At 43.9% G+C, this 11783-nt stretch overlaps 1 protein-coding gene across 4 annotated transcripts in view; it reads left to right on the top strand.

Annotated features, from left to right (window-relative positions):
* The window catches only part of RASGRF2 (Ras protein specific guanine nucleotide releasing factor 2), a 400547-nt gene extending 393572 nt beyond the window's left edge, over positions 1 to 6975 (top strand). For all 4 annotated transcript variants that reach the window (XM_069751051.1, XM_069751070.1, XM_069751043.1 and 1 more), the window contains 2 exons: positions 1221 to 1289; positions 5639 to 6975. In XM_069751051.1, the coding sequence (XP_069607152.1) occupies positions 1221 to 1289; positions 5639 to 5731 (162 nt within the window). In that variant the 3' untranslated portion in view covers positions 5732 to 6975. The remainder of the gene's footprint in view (positions 1 to 1220; positions 1290 to 5638) is intronic.
* The last annotated feature ends 4808 nt before the right edge of the window (positions 6976 to 11783 follow it).

An 11783-nucleotide genomic window follows, 5' to 3' on the forward strand; every position in this document is an offset into this window, starting at 1 on the left:
TTGGCTGGTTGTCAAAAATGGGGGAGATCCCATGCTGTTTTTTATTCTTGATAACCAGCCTTGCTACCTCTGACAGATGAGTCAGCCCCCAGCTGTGAGTTTTGTCTGGCTGGTTATCAAAAATACAGTTGTTTTTTTTACACTTTTGTTTTCTTTTATAATTATTTACAGCACAGGATGCCGCTGATGAATGCTCCCATCAGTCGCTCCTGCTCTCGCTGTTATTAGTGGCAGCAGACATCGGCTGATGGGAGCAGTAGTACCATCAGCTGACACCAATGACCGGAGGTAAACTTTATACAGCTGTGCGCTCATGCTGTATTTTGACAGCATGGGAACCGCGGCTCTCTGACCGGAGGTGATGATTTTACCATCGATCAGAAGCTGTGTTTGCACATGACAGCGCGACAAGCATCTGGTGCAGTTAGGAAGAGTTTGACTGGACTGATGGAAATAGCCTAATTGTTGTAGTTGGCGGTTTCCATCAGACCCATTGACTTTGAATAGAGCAACATTCTGCTTGCTCAATCACCGTGGTGCCTCGGACCACCCTTTTGTATTGAATGATAGTGGGTCCCAGCAATGAAATATTTTTTAACTGTTCTGTGGATAAGTGGTAAAGGGCATTTGTGTTGAATCCCTTTGTAAAGGGAATCTATAACCAGGTTTTTGCCGCCTAATCTTAGGGCAGCATATTGTAGAGACAAAGACGCTGATTCCAGGGATGTTACTTACTGGGCTGCTCGCTGTAGTTTTGATAAAATCACTGTTTTATCAGTAGGAGATTATCACTATAGGTCTAATAAACCTGCTGTCCTGTAGTCATCCATAATCATGAGCTCTGTATTACCCCAACCACACCACTGATTGGCAGCTTTTTGCCTATGTAGTGTATACAGATGTAGTCTGGACAGGGTTATACAAAGCTCAGTATTTTATTAAAACTGCAGCAAGCAGCTCAGTAAGTGACACCTCAGATGGGGTAGAAAAAAAATGTTGACAAATTGTATTGAAGTGGCCAATTGATGTTCCTAATGTCAGGACAAATATATTAAATGTGTTTTAGCTCATGACAATCTATTATAATATGTTAATTTCCCAAGTTCACTGGTGTGTTAATTTGTCACTTTTGAATGGTTTAAAAAGTTAGCAGCAATAAAGGTTTTACAAACTGCCTCATTTATTTGGAAACATTTTTAATTTTTGTTTTTCTTCTACAGATATCACATATTATTCGAGAAATTCGACAGTTCCAGCAGACCCCATACCGGATAGAGCACCAGCCTAAGGTAACGATCAACCTGGTAAACACTGCACTGCACATACACGGAAAATGACAAAGATTGTGACAGGTGCCTCACAAATGTTTCCCTTATATACAGCTCTATACATAATATAGCACTATGCAAAGTGAAGGGGTGGGAGATTAATTTTCCTAAGGGGCCACATGACAGACCGTGACAATTGTGGAGGCCGTAACCAACATGCTGAAATTAATTTTGCTCATAGTATGTGTGGGCTTATACTTGATATAGGTGGTTATATGTGGGCTCACACTGGATATAGGCGGCTATATGGAGGCTTATACTGTATCTATTAGGCTATGTGGGGGCTCATAGTGTATATAAGGAGCTATGTGGGCCACATATTGCATATAGGTAGCTATGTCGTGGTGGTGTGTAGACTCATATGGTATTTAGGGGGCTGTGTGGGCTTATACTGTATCTAGGGTGCTATGTGAAAGGCTCATACTGTATATAGGAGGCTATATGGGGCTCACACTAGATATAGGAGGCTACAGTGGGGAAAAAAGTATTTAGTCAGCCACCAATTGTGCAAGTTCTCCACTCTTAAAAAGATGAGAGAGGCCTGTAATTGACATCATAGGTAGACCACAACTATGAGGGTCAGAATTGAGAAAACAAATCCAGAAAATCATCTTGTCTGATCTGACAAGATTGTTTTTTTGCAAATTATGGTGGAAAATAAGTATTTTGTCACCTAAAAACATGCAAGATTTCTGGCTCTCACAGACCTGTAACTTCTTCTTTAAGAGGCTCCTCTGTCCTCCACTCATTACCTGTAGTAATGGCACCTGTTTGAACTTGTTATCAGTATAAAAGACACCTGTCCACAACCTCAAACAGTCACACTCCAAACCCCACTATGGTGAAGACCAAAGAGCTGTCGAAGGACACCAGAAACAAAATTATAGCCCTGCACCAGGCGGGGAAGACTGAATCTGCAATAGGCAAGCAGCTTGGTGTGATGAAATCAACTGTGAGAGCAATAATAAGAAAATGGAAGACATAAAAGACCACTGATAATCTCCCTCGATCTGGGGCTCCACGCAAGATCTTGTGGAGTCAAAATGATCACAAGAACGGTGAGCAAAAATCCCAGAACCACACGGGGGGACCTAGTGAAGGACCTGCATAGAGCTGGGACCACTGTAAAAAAGCTACCATCAGTAACACACTACGCTGCCAGGGACTCAGATCCTGCAGTGCCAGACGTGTCCCCCTGCTTAAGCCAGTACATGTCCAGGCCCATCTGAAGTTTGCTAGAGAGCATGTGGATTATCCAGAAGAGTATTGGGAGAATGTCATATGGTCTGATGAAACCAAAGTAGAACTGTTTGGTAGAAACAAAACTCGTCATGTTTGGAGGAGACAGAATGCTGAGTTGCATCCAAAGAACACCATACCTACTGTGAAGCATGGGGGTGGCAGCATCATGCTTTGGGTCTGTTTCTCTGCAAAGGGACCAGGACGACTGATCTGGATTGCCCCCAAGGCCTAGGGGTACTCGGTACCGGGTCCTTCGGTTCTCAAGGGGGGTGTCATGGTGGCTGGCCCAGTCCGTGGCACTTGGGTGGTCCATTGAAAAAGGAGAAAAGGTCTTTAAAGGGGAAATGTTCATGACGCCACCTGTGGTATTCGGTCAGGATGACCGACGCTGCTTTAAGGGGTCCGCTGGGGGTGATGTTATGGCAGCTAGATGGTATACCTTCCCACAGGTGAAGTATGTCCCCAGGGCTTCCCAGTGTGTAGATGGTGGATGATGTAAGGCGCAGTGAAGTACGAGGACACAAGGTTGCAGTCTCTTTACCTTTACTGAAGGCTTCAGCGTCCACAGTCCAGAGCACCAGATCACAGGGCAGGCAGAGTTCGGCCGGTTTGAAGGCAAATCCAGAGTCCCCTTATCCAGGTGGAAATCAGTAGCCTTCCTCTAGCGCCTGGGTGTTGTAGTACCTTCCTGCTGAGCTTCTCGGTAAGGTCCTCACAACTGTTGTAGATGTTCTAGGTGTTATGTCTCTCTCTGTCCCCCAGATGGATAGGAACAAACCCGTATGACTGGTGGCCTGAGGCTTTTTACAGGGACTCTAGCATGCCCTTGCCCCCACAAATTGCCACCGTGCCTCCTGGTTATAGGTCGGATCAGTAACTTGGAATTAGCTGTCCTGCCGGTCTCTGTAGCAAGGCATAGAGACTGTTGCTCCCTCGGTGTTCCGGCTACCGAATCCTGTGCCTCAGAAGGAGGCAGCCTGTGTAGGGCAGAACTCCTTCTGGTTTCCTCTCCTTTTGCTAAGACTTCTTTTCTCACCAGCTACAATACAATTCGCTGTTCGTGTCCCTTTCTTAGGATGCTGCCGCACGCGGGGCAGGCGCAGCTCCGTGATCTTCCGTCTAGGCCTCTGACAGGACCCCACCCTTGTCAGGGACCAACCCTGTCAGCAGCTACTAGATGTTCCTCCTTCCTCTCTGTCTGCCTGACAGGAACTGACTAACTTCCTATACAGACCACCAGTTTTACCTAATTGTGAAGAGTGCCCTAATAAATAGGAGCATAGCTCCCCCTGGTGGGCTGGAGTGTGAAGTGTGTTGCATGTTTGTTATACGTGGTAAAGAGATCTCCTTTATTGCCTTCAAACGTAACATCACTCCCCCCTAGTGGGAAATTACATTACTGCAACGACCAGGACCCTGGGGCGCTGCAGATCCGTGTACATGAAAGAATGAATGGGGCCATGTATAGTGAGATTTTGAGTGCAAACCTCCTTCCATCAGCAAGGTCATTGAAGATGAGACTTGGATGGGTCTTTCAGCATGATAATGATCCCAAGTACACCTCCAGGTCAACGAAGGAGTGGCTTTGTAAGAAGCATATGAAGGTCTTGGAGTGGCCTAGCCAGTCTCCCGATCTCAACCCCATAGAAAACCTTTGAAGGGAGTTGAAAGTCCTTGTTGCCCAGCAACAGGCCCAAAACATCACTGCTGTAAAGGAGATCTGCATGAGGAATGGGCCAACATACCAATAACAGTGTGTGCCAACCTTGTAAAGACTTACAGAAAACGTTTGACCTCTGTCATTGCCAACAAAGGATATGTAAAAAAAAGATGATGAACTTTTGTTAATGACCAAATACTTATTTTCCTACATAATTTGCAAAGTAAATCTTGCCAAATCAGACAAGGTGATATTCTGGATTTGTTTTCTCAATTCTGACCCTCATAGTTGTGGTCTACCTATGATGTCAATTACAGGCCTCTCTCTTATTTTTAAGTTGGATAAGTTGCACAGTTGGTGGCTGACTAAATACTTTTTTTCCCCAATGTATATGGGGGCTCACAATGGATATAGGCGGCTATATGTGGGGGCTCACACTGTATATAGGTGGCTATACGGGTGTCTCAAACTGTATCTAGGAGGCTATGTGGGGGGTTCATACTGTAGGAGGCTATGTGGGGGGGTTCATACTGTATCTAGGAGGCTATGTGGGGGGTTCATACTGTAGGAGGCTATGTGGGGGAGTTCATACTGTATCTAGGAGGCTATGTGGGGGGTTCATACTGTATCTAGGAGGCTATGTGGGAGGGTTCATACTGTATCTAGGAGGCTATGTGGGGGGGCTCATACTGTATCTAGGAGGCTATGTGGGGGGTTCATACTGTAGGAGGCTATGTGGGGGGGGTCATATTGTATCTAGGAGGCTATGTGGGGGGGATCATACTGTATCTAGGAGGCTATGTGGGGGGGATCATACTGTATCTAGGAGGCTATGTGGGGGGGTTCATACTGTATCTAGGAGGCTATGTGGGGGGGGTTCATACTGTATCTAGGAGGCTATGTGGGGCAACAGTTTTTAGTTCAAAGATCACTAAAACATTCTTTTGCCTGTACATAAGAGGTATGCCACATATGACATATGCCATAAATGTTTGGTAGATGTAGGTTTCACCATTTTGAGTATTGGGCCCCATGGTGCAGCATGGATTGGAGAGGTGGCCATTTATATGTTGCTCTCTGCATTCAACTGTATGGGAGTTCTGAAAATTACAAGACACGCTTAGCAATTTTTGGAATTCCAGTACAAATAACTGGAGAGAATTGCACATGTGCTGTACTCTCTGTTCTGGCAGTATGAATTAGCTGACATGTTCCCTTTTAAAAGTGCTAATAAAGGTTAGCAAGGGCATCAGTACTGAACCGCCCTGTGTATACATTGAGCCAGAACGCCATTCTCCTGAGTGCAGTTATGCCGGATGACTGGCACAGCTGCATTACTAAATATTCCTCCGTAATCGTACATTGTGTTGCATATTATGAATGAACCTTTCTTTGTTTTGTACTTAAGGTTACTCAGTTCCTCCTGGACAAGTCCTGGATCTTGGATGAAGATACTCTGTATGAATTATCCTTAACGATTGAACCGAGGCTCCCAGCATGAAGAGTTTTGTTGTGCGTCTCGAGGCAACACAACGCTTTCACTTCACAAACCGAATTATGCATGCCATGCCTAGCAGGGAGCAGACCAACAACACCCTTTCGGTGGAAGCAGACGGTGCCGTCGGTGCTTTAAAGCAAGTGTAATGGAACAGATCTAAATTACGAGTGACGTCTGGGGGCACTGTGCTGGGCAGATACTAATACTATAGGAGGTGGTCATTATGGAAGGGAACAAAAGTGAAAAGCAATTCTGACCTCAGTGCCACGGCTTGAATAACTGCAAGGCACTAAGTGTTTGAGACTGAAGACCTAAGATGTAAAGGACAGACTGAAGTGAGCCATCTGTAATGTGCAAATCACTGTGCCCGGAGTACTGTGTCATCAGAGCGCCCCCTAGGGGACAGTTGTGACTATTGAAGTGAGACTGTCTACTGTGTAGTGTACCGCAGTATAATGCGCAAAATAACAAAGGTAAATCTTTGCATGGAGTATTTTATCATCATAACGAAGAGTGAATGAGAAAAAGAGGACCGCATTTAGTCGCCGCATTCACAAGCACGTGATTTACAACCCGCATCTCCAAGAAAGACGAAAACCAACATATTTCCGTTATTTTCAAGCTTTTGACCTTGTGTTATGAGCAGCAGGATTTGTGCGTTTTATTCTTCATTTTACACTGAATATCTCAAACAACATACAATCCGTATCATTAATTTTGTAACGTATCTACTACTGACACTGTGCGTATTGGAGGTGACTGCACTGCCTGGCAAACCTAGATATTAACCGTGTGTTTTGTCTTTTACTCCTTATTTTGATGACTGTTGATTTACTTCCTTAGAGGATATCTAATGTGGTTTGCGGGGTTTTTTTGTTCTGGTTTTTTTCAGATGCTGTTTTTGTTTGTGTCAAACCTCATTTACAGTATATATCATTTTTTTGCTTGCTCAAAGAATGTATACCTAAAAACATTTGTACTGCTCGACTAGATCGGTGGCCATTATTTTTATGACTTGTAGTGGAGTGAACCCCAACATCAAATCACATTGGGACGCCACAAAAAAAAGAATGAATTATGAACGGGAAATGTGTAAATATGCTTACCGTATCATCTGTTAGGGAGAAGGACGCAGTGTAACACCCTGCATATGTGATCATGCCTTGTATATTACAGTTTGGAGACCACCCCCACACAGGAACAACCCATGTGTCCCATTAATAAATTACCTATCACATGAATGTGAACAGGTTACTTCTATGATTAAACATACAACATGGAGTGCATACACGTCATGGATAGATGAAAGACATCAAATTGGCTCTGGGACCCGGATCACATCCTTTCTTCCATTCATAATGTCATTTGGACCGCACTAGATGTCATGTGTGCTACATTTAGGCCTGTATTAAGGGCTTGTTCTAATATTCTATCTTCAGGAGCCCGATGCTTCCCAGCTCCATACTACTTTGGCAGGGGATGGTGCGCTCCTGAAGATTTGACATTTTTGGATTAGTGGCTTGGTGGTGCTTCTGGATGGAGCGGTGTACACTTCAGGCTGCTAGTAGACGTATAGACGTAGCTTTACATCTGTAGCACAGGACGGGAGAAGCATAAGCGGACTGAAGCTGGGAAGATCTGGGAGTCTGGTGAGCTTCAGAGCATAGCGAGCGGTCTGTAAAGCATAGAGCCTGCAAGTAGTGTGAGATTAATGGGAACCCACCAAGTCATACATGCTGCCCGCAGTCAGGTATATTATTTTCTGAAACGCTCCTGTGTTTGTCAGTGATCTGCAGCCATGCTCTGAAGAGCCGGACTAATCTAGACTCTGGCTATCTGATTGACAAGTATCTCCCTATGTAAAAGCAAGAGAGAGACCTATCAATCAGATGCAGAAGCGCAGAGAAGAGCCAGTCAGGATCTTCAAAGTAATTGTGTAGCAAGGCTGCAATTCATGCTGCCCATGGTTTCAGCAGTATGAATTGCCAGAAAAATTCCTTTTTAATACCAGTTGGTAGGTGATGAAGCACTGTTTGGAGGACATGTAGCACATCGGCAATCAAGCCTCTTAACGGTTAGAATGGTGCATCCATCACAACACCCTAGTTGGCAAATGTTGGCCCATGTAGCACCACAGTTAAACTCACTGGAGCTGTAGAAAATGTGCCTCAAATTTCAGGCTCTCCTAGGATGCTATGTACCATAAATGACTGCTTGTACTGAGCAATACAGCAAGGCTGCATAATGGAGTAGGCAGAAAACTCGCAATGTAAAGAATCTGTAATAACTATCTAGGAAAGTGTTGTTTCTTTAGTTAGGCTGGGCTACCCGATAAAGCGTTGTGCTTCTCCATCTGTGGAAGTGGGAAAAAAACACACAAAAATCCCTCTGGGCATTAGGAATGATGGCCTATTCTCTGGATAGAAAATCACTTTTTGATTGGTGGGGATCTACCACTTCTTTTTTTTACCTTAGTAAGTGATTGATGTGTTCATGTAACAAAAGGATTATGGATAAACTACCAGTACATTCTAGTCACCACACTGGGCAAATATTGGCAGACTGAGACAGAATTAACAAATTCCTAAAACACCTTCTATGTATCGTATTATACCTGAAACCCAAATAACCTATTTGACAACCTAAATCCAAAGTTAAGCAGGTCCACGTAGTATCTTTGTTAAAATTGAAGTAAGCTGGAGTAAAGACATATAACAGTGTAGTGAAAGAAGGACTGTACAGCAATGTAAACTGTATAGTATTATGCACTTTTAGCTGTGTTTTTCTTTTCTTTTTAGAACGATCCAGTATGTTGCCATTTGTTGGCACAAAAACGAATTTCAGGAATGAAGAACTATCTTATGGATTTTGAGACCTTTCATTATGACTTTTTTTCCAGACACCAGCATAGGTTTGCAGAGTCATTGAGGTGCCAGAACATAAGCGAAACATCCAAATAGACCCAATTTTGTAAAATACACCATTTAAGGAATTTATCCAGGAGTGTAGTGATAATTTTAACCAGACAGATACAGTGCCTTGCGAAAGTATTCGGCTCCCTGGAACTTTTCAACCTTTTCCAACATATCATGCTTGAAACATAAAGATACCAAATGTAAATTTTTGGTGAAGAATCAACACCAAGTGGAACACAATTGTGAAGTTGAATGAACTTTATTGGTTATTTTACATTTTTGTGGAAATTCAAAAACTGAAAAGTGGGGTGCACAATATTATTTGGCCTCTTTAACTTAATATTTTGTTGCGTCACCTTTTGCTGCGATTACAGCTGCAAGTCGCTTGTGGTATGTCTCTATCAGTTTTGTACATCGAGAGACTGAAATTCTTGCCCATTCTTCCTTGGCAAACAGCTCACGCTCAGTGAGGTTTGATGGAGATCGTTGGTGAACAGCAGTTTTCAGCTCTTCCCACAGATTCTCGATTGGATTGAGGTCTGGACTTTGACTTGGCCATTCTAACACCTGGATACGTTTATTTGTGAACCATTCCATTGTAGATTTTGCTTTATGTTTGGGATCACTGTCTTTTTGGGAGATAAATCTCCGTCCCAGTCTCAGGTCTTTTGCAGACTCCAACAGGTTTTCTTCAAGAATGGTCCTGTATTTGGCTTCATCCATCTTCCCATCAATTTTAACCATCTTCCCTGTCCCTGCTGAAGAAAAGCAGGCCCAAACCATAATGCTGCCACCAAGTTTGACAGTGGAGTTGGTGTGTACAGGTTGATTAGCTGTGTTGCCTTTACGCCAAACATATCATTTGGCATTGTTGCCAAAAAGTTCGATTTTGGTTTCATCTGACCAGAGCACCTTCTTCCACATGTTTGGTGTGTCTCCCAGGTGGCTTGTTGCAAATTTTAAATGACAATTTGTTATGGATATCTTTGAGAAATGCGTTTCTTCTTGCCACTCTTCCATAAAGGCCTGATGTGTGTAGGACTGATTGTTGTCCTATGGACAGACTGTCCCACCTCAGCTGTAGATCTCTGCAGTTCATCCAGAGTGATCATGGGCCTCTTGGCTGCATCTCTGATCAGTCTTCTCATTGTTTGAGATGAAAGTTTAGAGGGATGGCTGGGTCTTGGTAGATTTGCAGTGGTATGATGCGCCTTACATTTCAATATGATCGCTTGCACAGTGTTCCTTGGGATGTTTAAAGTTTTGGAAATCATTTTGTACCCAAATCCGGCTTTAAACTTCTCCACAACAGTATCACGGACCTGCCTGTTGTGTTCCTTGGTCTTCATGATAGTCTCTGTGCTTCAAACAGAACCCTGAGACTATCACAGAGCAGGTGCATTTATATGGAGAATTGATTACACACAGGTGGATCATATTTTTTTTTTTTTTATTAAATAGATTTTTATTGAAAGCGAATATGAACAATACAATTTATGCATTTTCCAGTATATTACAAAATTTTTACATTTTCCAAACCCCCAACAATCCCAACAAAACCCAAACCTCCCCCTCCCCTGACAGCTCATACCCAGTTATACTTTGTTACCAGTATTGATGGCTCTTTGAGCCATTTGAATCACTTATGTCCGCTTGTTCTTTAGCACTCTCTTCCTTTCAGAGGCCCTCATCCTCCCATTTCCCATACCTACTATCCCAGCTCGAGCCACGGAGACCACATTTTATCAAACGTTTCTATTTTCCCACGTCTTTTGTATACCCCCTTTTCCAAATTGAGACCATGTTTAACATATTTCAGGAATTCACCCCTTGTAGGCGGCTCATCCTTGATCCAGTTCCTTGCTATTACCTTCCTTGCCATATATAATAGCCTAGCTATTGCTATCTTCCAGGTGTTATCCACTCTAATTTCCTCTACATGTCCCAGTATACACACTATCGGATCTCTCGGCACTCTGCATTTATACGCCCCTTCCACACGGCTCATTACCACCAACCAGAAAGCAACCAGTCTTGGACATGTCCACATCATGTGGTATATTCCTGCATTCTCAGTCTTACATCTCGGGCATTCAGAGTCCGCACGCAACCCCGCTCTGTGCAACACTTCCGGTGATTTATAGACTCTGTGCAAGATGTACAGCTGCGATAGTCTATACGGCTCGCTCAGTGACACTCGTGGAACCCACTCCAACACCGACTCCCAGGTTTCATCCTCCATTGGGCCTAAATCTCTTTCCCATTTCGCTCTCGCTTTTAGAGGGAAGTCTAGTAAATATGCATGTAGAAGGTCCTTATAAAGGGTGGTAATGACTCCCCTTGTGGACCCTTCCCCACATACGTATTCCAGAACTATGTCCTCCTGGATCTCAATACCACCGCCCTTGTTTTGCGCTTTAAAGGCATGTTTCATCTGAGCATATTGATACTCCCCAGTCGGTCTCAATCCAAACTCTCCCTGCAGCTGCGAAAAGGACTTTAATCCTTGTTGTTGAATTATCTGAGCCACCAAGTGGATTCCTTTGGCCTGCCACTCCGCCAGCACTCCAAGAGCCGCAAACTCAACCAAATTATTATTAAGCCATATCGGTGTAAATTTAGTCAGCCCCGTAACCCCCCGAATATGTCGCAGTCTGGTCCATAATTTATGTATCAAAAACATAGTTGGGTATAATTTCCCCAATACTCCCAAGGAGCCATCCTCCAGACACTGCGCCACCGGTCTTCGGTTTGTCACCCTCTCCATCAAGTGTTGTACCGCACTGGTAGACGCTCCCCGCGCCCAGCCCTTCAAATGCTGGCTCTGGGCTGCAAGAAAATATAACTCAGGATTGGGTAAAGCCAATCCTCCATCTTCCTTGGGTCGCTGAAGCGTCTCCAGGCGAATACGTGGGTACCGCCTCCCCCATATCAGGCTTCTAAAAAGAGCATTAATCTGCCGGAATTTCCCACGTGGAATCCAAACTGGCGCATTATGTAGGACGTAAAGTAATTTGGGCATCAGAACCATTTTAATGAGATTAACCCTACCCACCACCGATAGGTGTAATTTATTCCACGCATCCACTTTTGCTTTAAGGGCGCCCATGAGAGGAGTCAAATTCCTATACAAAAACTCT

This window comes from Ranitomeya imitator, chromosome 1 (genome assembly GCF_032444005.1).
Source record: "Ranitomeya imitator isolate aRanImi1 chromosome 1, aRanImi1.pri, whole genome shotgun sequence".
NCBI lineage: Eukaryota > Metazoa > Chordata > Amphibia > Anura > Dendrobatidae > Ranitomeya > Ranitomeya imitator.